The 22,364-nt window shown below is 48.6% G+C and overlaps 2 protein-coding genes across 8 annotated transcripts; one reads left to right on the top strand and one right to left on the bottom strand.

Annotated features, from left to right (window-relative positions):
- Positions 1 to 5,699: 5,699 nt before the first annotated feature.
- LOC142790027 (uncharacterized) lies at positions 5,700 to 9,261 on the top strand. Of its 7 annotated transcripts, none has more exons than XM_075885046.1 (5): positions 5,700 to 6,005; positions 6,614 to 6,749; positions 6,808 to 6,928; positions 7,057 to 7,210; positions 8,641 to 9,261. In XM_075885046.1, the coding sequence occupies exons 2-5, from the start codon at positions 6,652 to 6,654 to the stop codon at positions 8,763 to 8,765; spliced, it is 498 nt and encodes a 165-aa protein (XP_075741161.1). In that variant the 5' UTR covers positions 5,700 to 6,005; positions 6,614 to 6,651; the 3' UTR covers positions 8,766 to 9,261. The 7 variants fall into 6 exon arrangements, with proteins under 7 accessions (XP_075741164.1, XP_075741162.1, XP_075741163.1 ...); XM_075885049.1 differs by having other exon boundaries at positions 6,663 to 6,749; XM_075885047.1 differs by having other exon boundaries at positions 6,648 to 6,749.
- Positions 9,262 to 9,528: 267 nt separating this feature from the next.
- Positions 9,529 to 10,451, bottom strand: LOC142790037 (uncharacterized). Its single transcript, XM_075885062.1, has 3 exons — positions 9,871 to 10,451; positions 9,712 to 9,811; positions 9,529 to 9,558 (listed from the first exon to the last, which is right to left on the bottom strand). The coding sequence occupies exons 1-3, from the start codon at positions 10,065 to 10,067 to the stop codon at positions 9,529 to 9,531; spliced, it is 327 nt and encodes a 108-aa protein (XP_075741177.1). The 5' UTR covers positions 10,068 to 10,451.
- Between the last annotated feature and the right edge of the window lie 11,913 nt (positions 10,452 to 22,364).

The following is a 22,364-nucleotide window of genomic DNA, read 5'->3' as shown; positions in this document are numbered from 1 at the left end:
GTTAATTGGAAGAGAATGATTGCATCAAATTCTAAAACGTGCAGATTACTCGTTAGTCTGTAAGACAACGCAACTACACAAGGACAAAGAAGGAAGAAACAACGGGGCAATCGTTAGGCTGCGTTTAGTGATTAGGTTTTTTTATTTGATAATTGATTCATGTGTGGGGTTTAAAGTCACAAAACCACTATATGATTATGAGAGACGCCGTAGTGGAAGGCTCCGGTAATTTTGACCCCCTGTGGTTCTTTAACGTGCACCCAATTCTGAGCACACGGGCCTACAGCACTTTCGCCTCCATCTAAAATGCAGCCACCACAGCCGGGATTTGATCCCGTGACGTGTGGGTCACCAGACAAGTACCTTAGCCACTAGATCCCCGTGGTGGGGTGATTAGGTTTTTTTCGGGCACATTGCCATGGAATCATGCGGTGTGCACATCTGGTACTACTCTTATTATAGTTCATGACGTCGGTAGCAACGTTTCGCTTTGTATAAAAAATGTGTTCCATGTAATAAACGTCCTCGTGCAGTCGCGCTGTTTTTTAGTCATGAATTCAAACCAACTTGCCCAAATCTGCGTTCTGCAAAATACTCGCCTTGGAAGGTTTAAAGCGATTTTCGTGCGCTAAAACGAAAATATAAGAAAACACAGCGAACTAATAATGGACGGGTGTGATAAGTGAAGAAGACGACAACGACGGAAGTGCGGGGCAAGGCGCGTGTAATGTGCGCGTGAGTGTCAGCGAATTAGCTGATGACCTGTGGTGGCCCATAGAGGTGGCGGGCCACGATTGGGCCACGGGCGACCATCACGTGGCAGTGAGCTTTGTGGCTGGGGACGAGCCGAAGCAGCGGCAGACGGGAGACAGTGGGCCGAAGCGTCGGACGCAAGCGATCCAGGTTCCGGCCAGGGAACGCGGCCGTCCACGCTGCTGCCGTCCAACTACCAGCTGGGGCGGCATTGCCGGCACGAGTACTGCATCTCGGGGCGCGGCCTGGCCTGCTGTTCTCTTCCTTGCCGAGGGCATCGCGGATCTCGGCGAGGCGTCTCCTTGGTCAGCAGTTCGGCACAGCGATGAACGTGGCCTGGCTAATGGTCACGGTTGCGCCGAGCATCGCGTCTCGACGCAAGCTGTTCGCTGGACGGACTGGCCATTCCCCGCATGGAGCATCGCGTCTCCGATGCGGGTTGACTGCTCAGTAGTCGCACCCATGCCATCAAGCGCCGGTGTCACCAGAGCGTCGCACATCGGCAAGGGACGAGCGAGACGTTCTGCCGGGCGAGACGCGGGAGTGCGCACAGAGGAGCACGGAACCGGGCGAGGTCCAGGGTGGCCGAGTATCCAGGAGCCAGGGAAGTTGCTGGCTGAATCTAGGATCGCCGAGCCGTGCCGAGTGATGCGCCAGACTCGGACGTGGGCCACGAGCTCATGAGCTGCAGTGTGCACCCGAGGGTACCTGGCGGTGCCCTGGCCAAGAAGAAGGAACGTGCGAAGGCGAGCTCGAGGGGGGAGGACACGAAGGCAGACGAAGCCGTGCGCCGCTCGAGAGGACGGGTTCCTCGGAGCGTTCCTGAGCCGGACGTGGGTTCCGTACGTGTCGGCCAGGTCGAGCTCCAGCGTGTTCCTTCGGGGTCGAGTCCGCCGGCCTGTACAAGGTGCAAGGACGGGGCCTGCTGAACGGCTCCTGCCTGGGTGCAGTGGCCGGGAGCAGGTTTGTAGACGAGGCCTACCGGGTGTGGTCCTCGTGAGCCGTGGCCTGATCCTGGACCTCAGGAGTTGCGACCCTGACTGCTGGGTTAGCCGCGACGTCCGACTCAACGGCGCTGCACACGGTAGCGTATCCGTGCGTCGTCAGCCGTTCCACCCATGCCATGAAGTAAAAAGTTCATATTAATCCTTTCTCGTCCGCTATCGACAAACATAGTGATGATCGTTCGTTAACCATCACAATAAATGGCGAGCCTGCGAGGATTAAGCTCTCGCGTTACATCTGAGAGCCTCACGTTGTTTGTGTGTGGCCGACGAGAATGGACGACAAGAGAAAGCTAGTTGAGCTAGGGAAGGAGATGGGGCTGAGTGGAGAGGCTTTGCTGGCATGGGTGAGCGCTGAGGAAAAAGAAATGAGGGACCAGAGAGCTCGGAAACGAGGCCCGAGGCCGCGCTGGTCCAGGCATCTCCGCCACCACTGCTCGAGAGTCGTGAGTCCACGGGACTGTTCTTCCTCATCACTGTGTATTGTGAGAAAAGTTGTTTGACTGAAACAACTTTCTTGTGCGGGGGGTTAGTGTGATGAGTGAAGAAAACGACAACGACGGAAGTGCGGGGCAAGGCGCGTGTAATGTGCGCGTGAGTGTCAGCGAATTAGCTGATGACCTGTGGTGGCCCATAGAGGTGGCGTGCCAGGATTGGGCCACGGGCGACCATCACGTGGCAGTGGGCTTTGTGGCTGGGGACGAGCCGAAGCAGCGGCAGACAGGAGACAGTGGGCCGAATCGTCGGACGCAGGCGATCCAGGTTCCGGCCAGGGAATGCGGCCGTCCACGCTGCTGCCATCCAACCACCAGCTGGGGCGGCATTGCCGGCACGAGTACTGCATCTCGGGGCGCGGCCTGGCCTGCTGTTCTCTTCCTTGCCGAGGGCATCGCGGATCTCGGCGAGGCGTCTCCATGGTCAACAGTTCGGCACAGCGATGAACGTGGCCTGGCTAATGGTCACGGTTGCGCCGAGCATCGCGTCTCGACGCAAGCTGTTCGCTGGACGGACTGGCCATTCCCCGCAGGGAGCATCGCGTCTCCGATGCGGGTTGACTGCTCAGTAGTCGCACCCATGCCATCAAGCGCCGGTGTCACCAGAGCGTCGCACATCGGCAAGGGACGAGCGAGACGTTCTGCCGGGCGAGACACGGGAGTGCGCACAGAGGAGCACGGAACCGGGCGAGGTCCAGGGTGGCCGAAAATCCAGGAGCCAGGGAAGTTGCTGGCTGAATCTAGGATCGCCGAGCCGTGCCGAGTGATGCGCCAGACTCGGACGTGGGCCACGAGCTCATGAGCTGCAGTGTGCACCCAAGGATACCTGGCGGTGCCCTGGCCAAGAAGAAGGAACGTGCGAAGGCGAGCTCGAGGGTGGAGCACACGAAGGCAGACGAAGCAGTGCGCCGCTCGAGAGGACGAGTTCCTGGGAGCGTTCCTGAGCTGGACGTGGGTCCCGTACGTGTCGGCCAGGTCGAGCTCCAGCGTGTTCCTTCAAGGTCGAGTCCGCCGGCCTGTACAAGGTGCAAGGACGGGGCCTGGTGAACGGCTCCTGCCTGGGTGCAGTGGCCGGGAGCAGGTTCGTGAACGAGGCCTACCGGGTGTGGTCCTCGTGAGCCGTGGCCTGATCCTGGACCTCAGGAGTTGCGACCCTGACTGCTGGGTTGGCCACGAAGTCCGACTCAACGGCGCTGCACACGGTAGCGCATCCGTGTGCCGTCAGCCGTTCCAGCCGTGCCACCGTTGTCCTCGCGCACGTCGACGACCGCATCATGTCGGGACGACGGGGACCCAAACTGTGAGGCAGCGGTTTCCTCTTGCGAACCGAGAACTATACGTGCTCGACTCGGAGTAAGCGTAGCCGCGAGCTCTCCGCATAATAGAGGTCTGACTCTCATACATGTTGCGTGATGCTTGGCGTGTAGGGTTGGACATATAGTTTTATTTTCACCTGCCACTTCGTTCTCTAGTGTACAACATAACGCTTCATTTGTTCGCATCCATTGTTGATGTTAATCCTTTCTCGTCCGCTATCAACAAACATAGTGACGAACGTCCTTAACCATCACAACGGGGTTTTTTACGCGCCTTAACAATTACTGATACGTTATGAGAGATACCATACTAGAGACCTGCGGAAATTTCGACCACCCCCAGTTGTGCACACGGGCCTCAAGCATTCTTTGAAGAAGCAGCCGCTGTAGTCGATTGCGCGACCTTCAGGTCACAAGTCGAGCCTCCAGACCACCGTGGCGGATGAATGCACTGAAATGTGTGGCTGAACTAAGGTTTTTGTGTGAAACATAAAAGAATCATCGACTCACATTTGCTCCTTGTAGGCGCAACTTGCCATGTTAAAATTTGTTTTAATTGTTGGGCTTTAAGTAGGAAGATATTGTTGCTATTACGGGAACGCCGCAGAGCGGGGGACTCCGGAATAATTTTCTCCAGCTAGTGTACACGTAAATGCACGCATGACAGTTTTCTTGCAGTTCGTTTTCACGAAAATGCGGCCATCGTGGCCGGAAACCAAGCGTACAACCTAAATGAAAGCAGCGCGATGAAATGCTATAGAGTCACCCAACCATTACTCAAGAGGAATAACAGATAGTTTTTCTTACCCGATCAACGGAGGGAGTATACTTCAAAATAATGCGCCACCACCCTAAAGATACCAAGTAATACTTCTTAATGCGCGTTTTTACGCCCATTTTAAAAGCACGCGAACGCCTGTCGATCCCCGCAGTGACCCGGTGCGCTTGCAATCTGCTTGATTCGGCGACGAGAGAGATGACGTTTGTACTTTTGTTGAAGGCTGCATAACCATTTCCTACACTTTCGCACTGCATTCCGGAGTGCCGTTCTCTGCTCAAACCGCACAGCGTTCACCCGACGCACAATTGCGCGTGGGTGCCACTTTCTATTTTCTCGCTGCGTGGTCTCGTTTGTGTCCCGCATTTATAAACGCCTTCTGGTCCGGTGAAAGCTGTGGGGCAAAACTTGGGGCCAGAGTCAAACGGTCTCGACTCGGGCTGTCGGGCACGCCGCAGAGAAATGCAGCCGAAAAAATTGGCCCCGTATCTCCATCTAATCGGCAAATGTCGTCGAAAGACGATAGCCTTGCGTGTGGAGAGAGTGAACAAAATATTTATTTGATGTTCTGCGCAAGAAAATTGGTTAATGGTATTCTGGAGGCGCTGCGTTAGAGTGACTCGAGCGTGCAGCGGAGGCTCACGAGCGCATCAACTCATGTCACACGTGAGCCATGAGCGCCATCTGGCAGTTTCTTTTGAAAAACAAAGCGCGTGGCCGTGCGCGCCCGTCTCAGAGGTGATAAGGTGTAGAACGCAAGGCGACGGGTACGTGCCACCACCATCTCGTCTCAGCAAAGCGTTGGAAACACTTCTGCGGCGCAATTATGTACAAATTCCAAATCCGGACAAAGGCGGTCTCTTCCATTGAGTCGCACGCGATTGGCCCATACAAGCTGTGACGAATGCTGTGACGTTATGAGTGACGTGGACTGGGGTGTCACGTGACTCTTTTTTTCCGGTTTTCGGAGAAAGGCGATGGAACGGTCGGAGAGACTGTCCGAAAGCAACCGGATGGATTGAAATGGCTGCAAGATGGCCTGGATTGGATTGAAATGGAAAAAATGCGTGACTTTTCGGCACCGGGGCACTTAGACAACATGGCGTTTCCCACTGACACGGTACTTCGCCTTGCCTGTGCGGTAGCTTTAACCGATCAGAGGCGACGACGCGAGGTAAAAGATGCATTTCAAGAGTTCAGCGAAGAAGAGTTCCGGCAATGTTTTCGTCTGTCCAAACGAACAGTGCGTAGCTTGTGCGACGAACTTGACCCTATCATCGGATGCCAGCGAGCCAGTGGCCTTTCCACAGAGAGAAAGGTATTGTGCGCGCTGCGATTTTTCGCGACCGGTAGCTTCCAGCTGAGCATTGGTCGCGAGGAACACATCGGCATGTCTCAGCCGGCGGTGAGCAACACCATCCACGAGGTGACGGAGGCGATCATTACCGTGGCTGCTAGAAAAAGGGTGGCGGACTTCCTACTGACAACAGCTGCGAAGGATGAGGCAAAGGTGGAGTTTGTGCTACGCGGTTGCATCCCAGGGGTGCTGGCGTGTGCCGATGGCACGTTGGTCACCATTCGCAAGCCAGAGGGATTCAGACTGGCCGACACGGCGAGCTTCATGTCCAGAAGGGGCTATTATGTCCTGAACGTCATGATCGTAAGTACTGTTAGGATCGTTTATTACTCGCCCTTCGGAGCAATTGTTCAGTCGTGACGCCAAAGCTGGAAAAAGTAATAATGCAACGAATGAAAAAGAACCTGCAGGGAATTGGGTGCGAGCTAGATGGTGGCTCGCAAGGCCTCGGTAATAATAAGTGGCAAGTGTTTTGTGCGTGAGCCAGTTGCCGTTTTTGCACTGGCATGCATACGCAATTGAATTGTGCATTTTAGAGGTAATCGGTAATATGGGCAGCAGACGTAGCAGAAGTATATACACGACAGGGAAGTATTTCCAACACGAAAGTGCTTACAATCACAATTGGACGAGCTGGCTTTGGTATTTACGAGTGTTCTTTCCCAAGAGCAACGCGTAGCTTTTCACTTATCGATCATTCAGTGGAAGTCGTAGCCATGTGTACAGCAGAGGTGGGGTCGTTGCCCCCACACTCCCCCCTCCTCAGTGTGCTACACCCTGTGTTTCCTTCTAAGTGAAGCTCCTTGTACAAATGACTATACTAGTACGCATTGTTTCCTGCATATGCGTAGAAAAAAGGGATTTATTCTGAGTATAAATGCAGTACTATTTTATATCGCTCCTCATCGCAGATGTGCAAAGCGTGGCTGCGCATAATTGTCATAGACCCATGATTCCCAGATTCGTGCCACGACTCCTGGGTGTGGGAACACAACCCACTGCGTGCACGCCTAGCTGCACATCTGCAGCCTGGCGAATATCTGCTTGGTAAGTATTAATGTGTACTATCTGGGCAGAGCACTCAGCTTTTATGCTTACATTGCAGGAGACGCAGGCTATCCCCTCAAGCCATGGCTCCTAATTCCAGTCCTTGGCAGTCAACCGTGCAACACTTCCGAAGGCCGATACAACAAGGAGCACGCATCCATGCACAATGTTGTGTAAAGGTGTATCGCCGTGTTGGAAAGCAAGTTCCGCTGCTTGCAGCACTTTCGAACGATGCTCTACAACCCCGATCGGGCAGCGCAAATCATCTATGCTTGCTTTGCTCTCCACAACATTGCGTTGCATGCAGGCGACTGGACCTTGGACGAGTATGTCGTGGACATGCCACCAGCTGAGGATGACGATGGAGAGCCAAGGGGGAGCCATATGCTCACACCACACAACGTGCTGCTCAGAGACTGCAGCAGCGCTGTCTTGGACCTTTTTTGAAGTACACAGGAACGGTGAGTTTTCATGTTTTCATATCCCACACATAATTTATTTACACTGATTCTAGTGCATCTAGACATGAAAGGGCTGTGTTTGCCACATTTGAATACACAAAGTACTTACTTGTGCTTCAATATGAAGCAAGGTGGCAATGTCAAAATGCTGCATTTCCTTTAAATGGCACATGAAATATGCAACAGAAACACCCTTTTCCATATTAGCGATCACAGTCACAACAGACTAGATTGGAGCAAGCATATATGAGCGGCACTCTGTGCTGAATGTTGCTATCACAAAATTGTGCGAACAATGCAGCAACGTCTCAAAATTCTTTTCACCAGAACGCATAAAAATCGAGATTCCATTAGTAGCATGTTGCATGAACACATGATACATAAGTACATATCTTGTCATAGTGACTGACTACAAGCATTCAATTGTGCACGCCAGGCTTGACGAGCAATTGTGCTTGTCAAGTTGTGCTGTTTTTTTGCTCATTGTCCTAAACATTGTGTGAATGTTAAAATAACATTTAATTTGAATTCACGACTGCAGTCATGCTGCAATGCTAAAAAATATGCAAATGAAGACGACAAACAACAGGCGAGTTGTTTTGATAACATACAGCATGAATAATCCGCTCAGCCATCTCCCGGCTCCCAAACCATACCACGTTCGAAATTTATTCCCGCAAAGAGTCGTTTACAATGAAAACTAGATGAAATCAATCGCTGTCATGTTGCTGTGATGACCATTTTCCTTTGTGAAACTGTGCGAGATGACCACTTACTAGCTTAGCGCTCCCAAACAAGATTCGGAATGTAGTTGTTGCATCTTAGCCTCATTGTGCTGAAATGAAAATATCACAGTGAACTGCAAAACAGTGTGATGCAAAGAGATATCGCATTACTACACTATGTGGTAATGCTGAATAAAAATCACAGTGAGCTAGAAAACACAGTGGGACAATACAAATATCAAAGAAACATTAACAGAAAATGTCAACTATACACTCGTGGTCTCCGTGTGAATGACTAGACACCTTTGAAATGTGGGTAAAAAACACTGCCACTAGAACAGCTCGAGCATACATTAAGAAATGCATATATCTAACATAAAAAATGCTGCACTCCTTATACAAAGTAAATGCTAACCTAAATCTAGTAATATGTACTAAGTGAAAACAAAAAACGAATAAAATAGAACATGAACAGCAACACGTAAACATATAAAAAACACTAAACCGATTATGAATGATAAAAAGTTGAAAACATGGCAAAAAACAAACTAAACTATGTGTATGTCTCCCGAAGCGTATAAAATTGAACATGAAGAGCAGCACCTAAACACATTGAAACCGACAAATCTATAATGAATGATGACAAGAAAAAATATTGAACACGTGACGAAAAATTAAACTAAACTACGTATCCCTTTCTCGCAGAAAGCCCTCAGCCATGGCCAGTGCCCTCCTGCGCTGTGCCGCCTTCTCCTGTGCCGCTGCCACACGCCGTGCTGCAGAAGCGATGCGGGTGGTTGATTTTTCATCTCCCACAGCACCTGCGATGAATCGTCATGGTGTAAATGTTTAAGTGAGCTGCCGGTAAACCCTTAACCATCTCGTGGCTGGAAGCTGCTCCTGCTGCCAAGAATTGCAACGGGCACAACAACTTCCCCTCAGTTGAAGATCAACTGGCCTGATGGCATCCTTTGAAAGTGGGAAGCTTTGTGTACAAGCTATGCCCTCCTCGTGCGGACCTACAAACATTTGTTGAAACTGCTCTTTATTAATGTCCTCAAATGCATCTCTCACCATGAAAGAGCCCCAGGGCTAACCAACCTTTTGCCCGGCAGTTTATCATTGCAGATACCCGATACCATGCCCTCAATACAATGCATGGTTCTTGTTTACAGCCCAAGTTGGTTTCAGTCATCATAATAGAACATGGAGAATGCTTATGCCTCTTATGTAAAATGTAAACAAAGGGTCTACTCACCTTGAGCACCTTGTCGCCCTGCTCAAGGTTCCAGTCCTGCACTCAATAAAGCACTAAGTTCTCAGATGCTTGCGTGTTACTGTGTCACTGCCATCTACAGCCGCTTCAGTGGCCTCCACATCCATTTCCACTGCAGCAGTGGGAACATTCGCCTGCTGGAAAGTGTAGTAAGCATGATCTTTCAGAAAGTGGGTATTCGTTACTCTGGCTATTTTGCAACCTTAAGTACTAAACATCTGCAAAAATGTTCTGCAGCTATTCAGTGGTCATTGATGTCATGTATTACCATTTTAGTGCATGCACTTGCCCGCAGTCATTGCGTGTTTTATGATAAATTAATACCCCTTGACTGCAAAGGCTGCAAACTGAGATTTTAGTTAAACCTACCCACTTTTGATTACTTTCTCGTGCGCTTTATTCCCGTTTAACAAGGTTCCGCTAAAGGCACCCCTTCAGATATCAAACTCTGTCATGGTACCGCTCAGGAACCCGTGAGACTGCGGCGGCACAGTGCTTACCTGTTGATAGGTGAGACAAAAAACGCCACTGAAGCGTGTCATCCCAGTCAACTGTAGAACCCGGCCGCGGAAGCCAGGCAGCCAACCCCCTACAGTGCCCCTGGAAATATACACTAATGTCACAGAACAAATTGCCCGTGCCATTCGACGGTCACTCACGTTTGTGCGTCTCTGATGGCGGCGGTGTCACGGCGGGCCTCGTGCACCGGCCTGCGCCACCAAGCCTGCCATTCCTGCGCAGGCACTTCATGGTTCAGCGCGTCGCTGAGCTCTTGCCACAGCCGCCACCGGTCGGTGATGGTGACGCCGTGCCGCAGCTCGATGGCATTCGCCACGAGCTGGGGACGTTCGTCCATAAAGGCGAGCACCAGCGCGCGCTGAGCCTCGGATAACGCCGATGAGCCGCTGCTGCTGTTGACTACTGGTACAGTTGACCTCCGCCACGATTGCGCTCGACTGAGCCAACAACTTCGAAAGTTGCGCCGTTTAGGTTTGTATAGTGGGGGAGATATGAAAACAGTAACTGCTTGAAACGGGGTTGTATTTAGCGCCACCACGTACCGTCCCGCTAAATTTAGCTTTATTTCATAACAGTAACAAGAAAAATACGTTTATATTGTGCCGTATTCCTTAATAAACGTTTGAAAACTTGTGCCAACACAATTTGATAATGATCAATAGTAGTTAAACATTTTTCAACACGTTACAAACACTTTTCACTTTGCTATACGGTCCCCAAATCCACGTCAAAATGATGACGCGAGGCTTCATTTCGCTCATTGGCTGTTCACTTCCCTTCGTCCTCGCGACCGCTGCGGACCGCCCATTTTTTGACGTCACCGACAGACCGCCTCCGTCCGGATTTGGAATTTTTATATAATTGCACCACTGGTTCCGTGCAAGCGTTACATGGTAAGCGCAGCGTGATAAGCGCTACAGTCCTTAAAAGTACTTATGTATGCGCTTTCTAGTAAGAGGTGCATATGCAGAATATATGTGTGTTGTTAGGGTGCCCCAGACATGCGCAATAATTTCTTTTTAATTGACAATTACACAAGCATGAACGCTTAAACTTGAGCAACATTGGTGGTCACTGCGGATGCAGCCGTTTCAAGTACCCGATGCTGGGAAGAGTGGACAAACAGACAAATGTACAGACAGCCAGACAGACAGACAGACAGACAGACAGACAGACAGACAGACCAACATTTTTGTGTTGATGGTCCCCAAGAAAGACTATCGTCTTTAAAAATGTCTATGCACAAGACGAACGGCCCGCGCTGCGAAACCATAGTCTGTCTTCGATCGAAGCAAGGTAGGGAGCACTCACACACACACAAAAAAACGAAGCAAAATTTCACAGTGCTTCATCAAAAAATGCACCAGAGTGACGGAACCGCTACTAATACGACAGAACACTGCTGTGAAAAGGAAAAAAAGATATATGGAAAGGAGCGTGGCACTTATCACTTCCTCGGCACTTGTGCGCAATGACAAAGCAAAGTGCGTGCTAGCGTGTGTGAGTGTGTGATTGTGTGTGTGTGTGTGTGTGTGTGTGTGTGTGTGTTTGTGTAATACGCATTCTTTTCTGGGGTTCTTTGGGGGTACAGCTGACGCTCAAGACCTTGGACTAACTGGACTTTTACCTGAGTATATTAGAAGTCATGCGTTAGAATAATCGTAAGAAAAAGAAAGAAAGAAGTAAAGAAGTAGCAGCAGCATAGCACTAGAAATGACAGAAAAATTGCAATGCTCACTCATAGCTTTAGAAATACGAACGACACAGACATCGCCAACAGTCGCTTTATTCAAAAGGCGTCCCCGTGCTTGTGGTGAAAAAGCAGAAAGAAAGAGGCTCTCCCGCTGGCTTCTATTACTGCATATTCCTAGAGGCTAGGCTATGTTAATAAGCGAGAGGATTTCCAGTAAATCAGCACACATATAGAGATCACCAACTTGATATCTGGACACTTATAGACTATTTCAGTGGTGTTTCAGTGCTGCCATATTGGGCTGTTAACCTTTTTGTTCTGCGTCTTTAGCAACTAAACGAACAGTACTACGGCCAACGCACGCGCAAGAAAACTGTTGGGTTGATGCATACAGTGTTTTGTGGCCTCAATAATTCACAACATGATACAAAAAAACCAAGAAAACATGAGCTTAAACGCCCAAGCTTGGTAGCGTATCTAAGGGTACATTAATTTGCAATGCCCACGAACTATTGGTGGTGCGCTGTACAATTCAAGATGGCTCCAATGGAGGGTGAACCCGTCTGTCTGTCTGTCTGTCTGTCTGTCTGTCTATCTATCTATCTATCTATCTGATGACAACTGGGTGCAGTGCTGCGGTGCTCTCGAGATCGCCTCATTAACTTAGGGTTGGCCAAAATTATTGTGTAAACGAGCAGGACCGTTCGATGACTATGTCTCGCTGGTAACGACATCAATAACGTAAGAATCCCGTCGCGTACTTCGTCAAAACCTTTCTTCCAGACACGTGTGGCCCATACACCACAGGCCGAGGTAGGAGGGTATACATGTCATGGTAGTTTGGCAGCTTATATCAACCGAGGAACGGTGACAACAGACATTTGTAACCTAAATACCAGAGCAATAATGAAAACTGGCATCGACCGTGTCAACCCCATAAATCCATAAAATGAATACCATGGTCCGACAAGGAATCGAACCCGAGCACTCTGTGGGGCAATCAAATAATCTACCACAGGGCCACGCCATGTCTCGGAACTGCTTTAGAAAAAGACACTGCGCAGACGTAATGTTGGTAAAACGTTATTTACAGTTGGAATTTTGCTGGCTGTAGTTGGATGGAGGACTAGATGACCCAGGTATTGAAGTACGTATCTACCCATAGGTGTGATAAGAGGGCATTCGTGCTAAATAATCCAGTGGGCCTCGAGTACTTCATGGAGGGTATTGTGCACTCCTAGTGACAAAAGGCACTGAATAGAAGTATAATGCTGAATCCTCAATGTAAAGTTTTTTGTGGCCTTAGAGATGAGCGTGTCCACCCGTTCATGCTGTCCTTGCATTAGCCGGTTAAATCAAAGGTGATAACTGTGATAACTGCAGTCGCTTTAATTCACGCGTCGACAAGTCGAAGCATGTCCATCTCTCCACGTCCCACTCGCGTCTATTGCTTAATCGTCGGAACATGGCGATGCATCTGCTCCGTATGCCGTGAGAGGAGGAAGACTCGCGAAATGTGAGCAATTCTATGTTTTACTTCCTTCTGTACGGCTTACATTCAAGACGCTAGCTAGAAAAATTTCGGCAAATTGACGAGACTGCGGACCTTTACTTGTGGAGCGGCTCTACATTCATTGCCTCCGCATCCGGTCTGTCTCGACAGCAGCACATTCCCCGCGATTTCACCTCTTCAGCTTCTGCAATGTCCTGACGTGCATCCGATTCCACGGAAGACTTGGTTCCGTGTCTTACAAGTGTACGTCGACGCGGCAGCCCCGGAAGCTACGTCAGACATGACGAAGGCGTTGCTGCTCAACGCCCTCGGGGTGTAGGGATTGCGTGCATGTACTAAAAGGCTGCTGGCGATCGAACTCTGCTTGACGGCTTCCAGACATCAGTAGATGGTGCAACGTGTGATGTGTACGCCGAGTTTTACAACGTGACAGAATTCACTTCGATGGGAGTCTAGGTCATGAGTTGGGCTGGCGAATTGCAGTACGCGCAGTAGCTTTTTGGGTGGCACGTAGGCCCTTCGGAGTCCAGGATAGCTAGTAACAAGAAAAACAACCAGGAGGACTTTTTGACAGGTGGTATAGACAGATACGATTCCAATGTGGCACCAACATCTAAGACACGTTGTGTCCGTAGCAGAAATCGACGTAGCCACGAGGGCCGAGCTGAATCAGACGTAGGATATATTAACATGCAGGGTGGCAGGAATAGGCGGAAGTGGGAAGACATTGAAGAACACCCAAAGGAGGAGAGGCTGATGATATATGATTTTGTAGAAACATATCTTATGGACATGAAACAACCACCTAACAATCCGGACTACGCATGGGAATATTGTAATAGAACAGAAGGCAGAAAAAATGGGTGTGGTATTGGGGCATTCATTCCTAAAATTACAGACATGCAAAGGGTCAAGCAGGAGGGAAAGAAACATTTATGACTATAAGGGAAAGCGGCAGGGCAAATGACGCCCCTGGATTTGGTATACTTGTGGACAGAGGCTAAAGCCAGAGAGGAAAACCAACAAATGGTGAAGTGCATATGAGATGCCAATGACGAACTAGAAGTGTGCGAGGTAATTATATTACAAGATATGAATGCACACATTAAGTATAGGGATGGATATACTGACCCAATAGGAAGAATGCTAATAGATAGGTGTGAAAGGCCTGATTTAATTATATGCAACAGCACCAAGAAATGCGAAGGGCAGGTGATATGGTAGGTGGGAAGGCTGAAGTCAGTGAGAGATTACGCAATAATGTCACATAGGATGTATGATCGGCTAAGGGTGAATAACATAGATGAATATGAGTCCAGAAGCTTAGGTATTGATCACATACGTATCAAGCTGAGTTTTGAAAGAGAAATAAAATATTAAAGGTGGCATTAAGAGCAACTACAAGGTAATACTTATTCAGAAAGGCAAATAGAAATAGCAACTAAAGAGATTGAGAAAATAATCACCGAGGATACTAAAACAGAGTGGACGTACACAAATTCAACTCGATTGTTTGAGTTGAAGTTTGGTAAGGTACAAGTAAAATCAAGCGGCAAGAGAGAGAGAGAGAGATAAAGATGCAAGGAACGGCAGGGAGGTTAACCAGACGCACATCCGGTTTGCTACCCTGCACTGGGGAAGGGATAAAGGGGAAAAAAGAGGTTGCAGAAAGATGAGAAGGTACACACAATCACGAGCACACTCGGGAAGCACACACAGTCTACAGGCGGTCGCTCAGGTTTGTTGACTTAAGGTAAAGTAGCAGTGCTTTAGTTGCTTTCTGCGCAACTGAGGCAGATGCCCAAGGTCCTAGTATCCTCTGCACACAAAATGGTCCGGGGTCAAGTCGATTCAAAACCATCCGGAGCTGGCATCGCTGTGTGTCGTAGCAAGCGCAGCTGCACAGGACGTGTTCGATAGTCTCTTCAGCTCCGCGGTAGTCGCATGTAGGAGTGTCTGCCATACCAATGCGAAAGAAGTACACCTTTGTAAATGCAACACCCAACCAAAGGCGGCATAACAGTGTCGCATCGGAGCGGGAAAGTTGTGATGGTAGCTTTAGCTTGAGCGAAGGATCCAGTTCATAAAATTGACATCTTTGGAAGCTGGTAGACCACCAGAACGTGCGTGTGAGATCTCAAGCCAGCAGGTAAAGTTGTCTTGCTGCATCATTCCTTGATAGAGGAATCGGGACTACACGGGTTTCTTCATGGGCTGAGCGGGCTGCATCATTGGCTAATCGATTTCCGGTAATACCGATATGTTCAGGCAGCCATTGATATATATTATCATGCCCTCGTGCTAGAGCTTCATGGTGGCAATGTCTTATTTCTTGTACCAGTTGGTCATGACTCCTCCTACGCATGGCAGACTGCAAACTTTGAAGCGCTGCCTTCGAATCACAGAATATGACCCATTTTCCTGGACGTTCTTGAACGAGATATTGTAAAGCAGCCCTTATAGCAGCAAGCTCTGTTGCCGTAGATGTAGTCATATGCGACAACTTAAACTTGAATGTCATTTCTGCAGCCGGAATTACAGCGGCACCTGATGAGCTGCTGGACGAGACGGACCCATCAGTGTATATCTGCGTTCGGTCTAAGTACAACTCATGTAATAATAACAGTGTTGCTTGCTTCAATGTTACTCTGGAGTGACTGCTTTTCTTTTTGATTCCCGGAATTTCTAGACGTACTTGCGGCTGGTCGAGGCACTACAAAGGACATGCCGTTCTCGCAGCTGGCGTATATCCTGATGGAATGCTGTTTAGGTGCTTGACTATGACGTCTGAAAACGTAGCACGTGGTCTTCCGGAAGGTAGAAGGGCCAAGTGGTGGTCGGGGACACGGCTAGCATGTTGAATGTGCACTCTGAGGCAATCCACAACTATATATGTCCTGACCGGATTGTCTTTGGCAAGCATGATTGTGGCATAAGTAGAAGCGCATCGGGGCAGTCCTAGGCAGACACGTAGTGCCTGACCCTGCAAACTCTCCATTGAATGAGTATTCGATTTGCAAGTGTTAGTCAGTACCGGCAATCTGTAGCGCAATAGACCCAGAAATAGGGCGCTGTACAGCTGTAGCATGGAGGCCACAGATGTTCCCCAGGCTTCACCGCACAACAATTTCATGATATGCACAATAGATAGCAGTCTCTTCTTCAAGTATGCACAATGCGGGCTCAACGAAAGACTTCTGTCGATTATTATGCCCAGGAAACGATGCGTCCGTGCATATTTGACACTCTGCCCATTGATGTAAACAGGGTATGGCGTCATTGGTTTGCGTGTAAATGCCATCAACGCGCACTTCACCGTTGATATATTTAGGCCTTGTTTCTGAAGGTAGGCTGGTGTGAGGGTTGCTGCCTGCTGTATTCGTGCACGCACCTGAGGGCGAGTAACTGCAGCACTCCAGAGGCAAATATCATCGGCGTATATAGATAGGCACACCGACTTTGCCAGAACCTTCACCAGACCAATGAGGGCCACATTGAACAATGTGGGGCTTAAAACACCTCCCTGAGGTACTCAGCAGTAGGTGTAATGTTGGGCAGTTGTACCCTCATATGTTTGTACAAAGAAACCCCTGCCAGTTATATAATCTTTTATCCATCGAAACATTTGTCCACCAATGCCCATTGCTGCGAGAGAAGTGAGGATGGCATCGTGAGCTACATTATCATATTCACCCTTCACGTCAAGAAAGAGTGCCACTGATATGCGCTTGCGACTTTTTTCTTGTTGAACAAATGTCGATAAGTCAAGAACACAGTCAATGGAGGAGCGGGAAAAGCAGGCACAAACCCAAGAGCTGGTTGGATGAAGTAGTTCAGAGAGCCATAGTAAGACGCCAGGAAGCTTCCAAGGAACACAAGTATGCAAAACAGAGGGGTGAAGCGGAAGATGATGTCAAAAGAAAATGGGATAACTTTTTAAGCTACAAAAAGGAAGCGTCAGATTTTATCAGCGACAAGATTAGAAGAAAAGAGGCCCAATGGATGGCACAAGAAAAAAAGGGAACTGAAGGCACCTGCAAAGTTTTGGAACCATCTCGATTCTCTGAATGATAAGACAAGCACAAAACAGAGGTTTATAACTACAGTTAGACTAGAAGGGTCAGACTAGAAGGGAATGAGGCAATGGAATATATAAAAACAATGATGACAGAAAAATTTAAACCTCAAGAAAACGCTGCATGCACCGTACCAGATGAGGATGAACCGTTAGCTCAGTGGCTCCACTGGGACAACGATAGTGGGACAGGGCAGAGAAAAGGGTTTCTAATAGCACATCAACAGGCCCTGACGGAATCCCAATCATGCGCTAATAAAAAAACTAGGACGAAACTCTAAGCAAACATTAAGATAGTCAGCGAGCAAAGCAATAATGAATGACGAAGCTCCCAATTGGTGCAATCTAAGCATGATGAGCCTGATCTATAAAGGAAAGGGAGACAAAGCCGTTATAAACAACTACCGTCATATAACAGTGACATCAGTAGTTTACCGGCTGGTGATCCAGATAGCAAATGAAAGACTACAGACATGGGTGGAGAATGAGGGGATGCTGGGAGAACTACAAAATGGGTTTCGTAAATGAAGAAGGTTAGAGGACAATCTCTTTTCATTGATGCAGTGTATTGAAATAGCGGGAAAAGAACACAGGCTCTGTGGCTGGCCTTGCTAGATATCAAGGGAGCTTACAATAGTGCGATTCAAGAATACTTGTGGGGAATACAGCAAGACAGATATTGATGAGCGATTGAGAAAAATGGGAGAGGAGCGTTGGGATAGGAAGTTTTTAGCTACTTGTACATGAAGAATGTTGATACTAAATGGAGGAAGTGAACTCGAAAACTTTCAAGCAAGTATTTAGACAACAGCGGAATACCAAGCCAAAAGGAAACATCGGTTAAGAAGAAGGTGAAGGAAACAGAGAGGGACACGTCGAAGATGGGAATGCTTACGAAATCATCACTGGAGACCTACCGAGCTTGTAAGCAAGAAATTGCAATGGAAAATATCCACGATAATTCTCGGGGTAGTTCTCTGCTCTTCCAGGGTAAAACGGGAGTATTGCGGACCAATACGTACCGAGCAAAATACGAAGGCACAGACAAGTTATGTAGTGCGTGGGGAGAGGAGGAGGAATTGGCTGAACATTTGATCATGTTTTGCGACGGCCTCTGCCCTTAGTCGAGGGTAACGGCACCAAATTTTTCAAAGCATTGGGGTTTAGGGACAGTGAAGGCAAAATAGACTTTAAACGGGTAGAAATAACCAGGAGGAAGCTAACTGATTGGTAGCTACAGTCAAGGCGCAAGTGAAATTGAATTTTTAAACACACAGCGATAGTACTTAAATTCATGGCTAGGTGGCGTGAGCCACCACCCGATCGAAAGGGCACAGCCGGATCCATCCATCCATCCATCCATCCATCCATCCATCCATTCATTCATCCATCAATCCATCTATCTGTTCGTCCGTCCGTTCATCCGTCCGTCCGTCCGTCCGTCCGTCCGTTCGCCCATCCATCCATCCATCCATCCATCCATCCATCCATCCATCCATCCATCCATCCATCCATCCATCCATCCCATCCATCCATCCATCCATCCATCCATCCATCCATCCATCCAGCCATTCATTCATCCAGCAAGCCTTAGCCGTTCTGGACGCACACTTCGCGCCACCTGAAGACGCTGTTCAAGAACCGGATGAGATTGCCGTCCAATTCATCCAAGCGCTGCGTCGGTTGGCTAACTACTGATATTTCAAAACCACAGCAGATAAGATGATCCAGGACCAGATTCTACACGGCCAGCATGACTCAACCTTGTGGTATCTCGCTCTGAAGAGCGCCACGATTTTGGCGTGAACAGACTCGGCAGACGCGGTCGGAACTAACCAAAACAACACACATTTATCTAACTACTTTTAGAACTGCGATAACGTCAGCTGAAGTATTATACATCAATTGTGGGTAAACGCTATAACATCTTTGCACAAAATTATGCAACACTCAACATAAAAAATACAAGAACACACACAAGGTGGCTTCGCAAACGCCTGACTCACCACAAGGGCCCCTGGCAGATGGCCCGCGGTGCCGTGCACCGGAGACCCACGCGAGAGACAGCCGTTCGCGCCAACCACCACCTGTCAAAGACATCGGCTTCTTTCTCGCGTGCCGCCACCCAGGCTTCCCACCAGGCATCATCACTGGTGCTATCGCTTTAACCATGATGATGATGGTGGTGGTAATATCAAACGCTCGCGAGCACCGCTCCACCTACAACTCTGCAGTTGTGACCCCTAAATGCGGCCTATGTGCTACACGCGTGCGCCACACGGGGCAAACAACTTTGGGCCGCAAACCCCGAGAACCTGTTTCAGTTATACATTCAGATGGAGGACGCTATCACTGTCGAGACAGTGCTGGAACATACCACAGAAGAGGAGCGCGTCGACCGCGCATTGCAGCAGCTGGCTGCTGTGCAGGTCGACTCGGTTACGCCAGGCGAGCATGGAGGCCGCGGCGTTCGCACCACTCCTCGACCTATACAACCTCAACGTTATGCTTCCAACCCTTTGCCGTCAGCCCTTCCTAATTCTGCGAAAAGTATGCCAATTCTATCGGACCATTATTCCACTTTCCGTACTGCGACGATCCCTACCGAGATCGAGTGCTGCAGTGCTACAGTGCAGTTCTGCACCTGGTAGCGTCTCAGCTGGCCGTGCTCCTGATGAGCCTGGTCATGCCGTGTTGCCCGCAGTTGAGTATACCATGATTCTACCTGCTTCGATTGGGAGTACTTCTGTTGCGAGAATGGCTGTTCCGGTCTGATCTGTTGCTGCCCATTCTGCTCCTGCTTACAGTCAGCTGTCCATACTTCGGATGAATCTGCTACTCCCGTTCTGCCTGTTCCCACTTACACTCAGGCTGCGCTGCCTCCGACCAGTGATAGCTTCCAGGAGACTGTTGCTGCTCGACATCCACCGGAGGTGCATTCGCCGAGCGTGCCAGCCGGGATTCAGAGGCATTTTTTGTTCTGCGTCCTGCAGAGGTGCTTCGGCCGGTCGCGTCTGCGCCAACCATGCCATTTCCTGGCCTCTGTACGGTTCCTGCATTGGTGGCACGAAGTCATTCCTCATTTGAGCCTCATCAAGGCATGCTTGTTCCAGCCCCTACTTTGTCGAAGGCGCCCTTAAAGGAAAGTTCATGGACCTACTCTCTCGCTCACCCAGACTGCTGTGGGTGGCGACAGTTCAGACACCTGACATGGAAATGCACCGGTACGCGCGTCGGCGCCGTACCCTCAAACATTACAATAACTATGCGGAAATCCTGTCTCGGGGGAGAGGATTATTTGGTGGTGCATTTGGTAGAGTGTCTTGCTGTTGTATTGTTGGTGTGCATTCTATTCAATTTTTATTCTTCTTAATTCGTTGTGCTACGTAAATTGTATTACATTATGCACTGTTTTACCTGTGCAGTGTCAATTTTTATTAAAGCAAACATGGGGTGCGCGTGGCTTGCACGCTCTGGCGGCTGCTCGCAGCGTGTTCAAGCGGGAGCGAGAGCAACCACAGTCTCTTTTCTCGTCATCTCGCGGCAGGCAAAGTAACCATTTGTTGCTGATATGAAACCAGCGGCAAGATTGCCAACCCCTCCTCCTTCACGGTGATTACGCGAGCGCCTGTAATCACCATGAAAGGGGAGGGTTTGCAATCTTGCCGTTCTTGCCTTCTTTTAACAATTGGAAACATCAGTCGCTATGACAATGGATGTTTCTAGATTGGATAAGTGATCTTCCGAAATGCTTTTTAAATACTGATATGGTAAATGTTTGGTATTTTTAGTTATATATTATCAAATTCAATCCTAATTGCATCTACAGTGTTGAGTTCAAGTACTTCCCAAAGGTTATCTCGTAAGGGGTCTCAACATTTCTGTGTAACAGTAACTTGAGGGCACCACAATTTATACCATTGGTGGTTGAAAAATGAGGCCTACTGGTTAATGAACATATATTGTGACCTGAGGTGATGCAAATTTTTTAGAAATGTTCGTATTGTTAGAATATGAAATTTTTCTAAAGCGAAGGCAGGCGGGATTCCTTATATAGGATATTGTTCCCTACATATTTAGGTAGCTCCAAACATAACCATACCGATTCGCGTTACACTTATGCTTAAACAGCCCACAGCGGAATTCCAATATAGGTCGAATGTGCATGAGGTAAATCAAAACAAGCATGCTTCTACGTAAACAGGCATGATACTTACTGAGCCTATGTAGCATCGCTATGACTAGAGCGCCTCGATGTCCGCTCCTCCTACGACACCTGCTCCCGTAGCAGCCATGTCTTCTTTGTGGGGACTCCAGTTGAGTGTTCAAGTAGGTGTAGCTTACTTCTAAATACCTGCCCCGCCGTGGTGGTCTAGTGGCTAAGGTACTCGGCTGCTGACTCGCAGGTCGCAGGTTTGAATCCCGGCTGCGGCAGCTGCATTTCCGATGGAGGTGGAAATGTCGTAGGCTCGTGTGCTCAGATTTGGGTGCACGTTAGAGAACCGCAGGTGGTCGAAATTTCCGGAGCCCTCTACTACGGCGTCTCTTATAATCATATGGTGGCTTTGGGACGTTAAACCCCACATATCAATCAATACTTCTAAATACCTAATTGACTTGCCCTGTAGTTCGACATCTTGCTGGTGCACTAGTGAAGTTTGCACTGCGTGATTTTGAGCGAAAACTTCGATTGCATTTTTGTTAAAATTGATTGATAAGTTCTGTCCTCTAGCAACGTTTTCAGACTATTCATGTATGTCTGAAATTAGGTTAAGTGTGTGAATGTCCTACGATGCAGCGAAAAATGCGATGTCATCGGCATAAACATAGACCTGTACATCTTGCTGTATGGGAATGATACACAGTAGTACATTAAATAATTAGGGTGCTAGTACTAACCCATGCGGTAGACCCATCGTTTGCCTATATCTTGAAGAATTGACACCAGAGTGCGAGCAGTAAAATTTTCTATTACTTAAGAAACCATGGATCTAGGCCACCAAGTATTGAGGCAGTCATAAATTATGAAGCGAATTCAACAGTTTCACAACCTCCACGCTATCATAACCTCTCGTGATATCTAATGTTCCCAAAGCGGAATATTGTTTCTGATATCAAGAGGGCTGAAGTTTACTTTCGAGATCAATGTGCACACAACAAATAAAGCAACCACGTCCGATTCATTTTGACATGAATTCAGTGTCATTTTCTTCAACATCTACTAATATACCCGTATATATAAAATTTTTTCTTTAAGTTTTACTATAGATTGGATGTAAGTGCTGTGAGCCTGATAAAATCTAATATAAACCCAGCGCCTTGCTTTTTTAATAATAGAATCACTTTTTTCTCT

This window comes from Rhipicephalus microplus, unplaced genomic scaffold (assembly GCF_043290135.1).
Source record: "Rhipicephalus microplus isolate Deutch F79 unplaced genomic scaffold, USDA_Rmic scaffold_65, whole genome shotgun sequence".
NCBI classification, from domain to species: domain Eukaryota; kingdom Metazoa; phylum Arthropoda; class Arachnida; order Ixodida; family Ixodidae; genus Rhipicephalus; species Rhipicephalus microplus.
The sequence above is the reverse complement of the archived record's forward strand: the minus strand, read 5'-3'. Positions and strand labels throughout refer to the sequence as shown.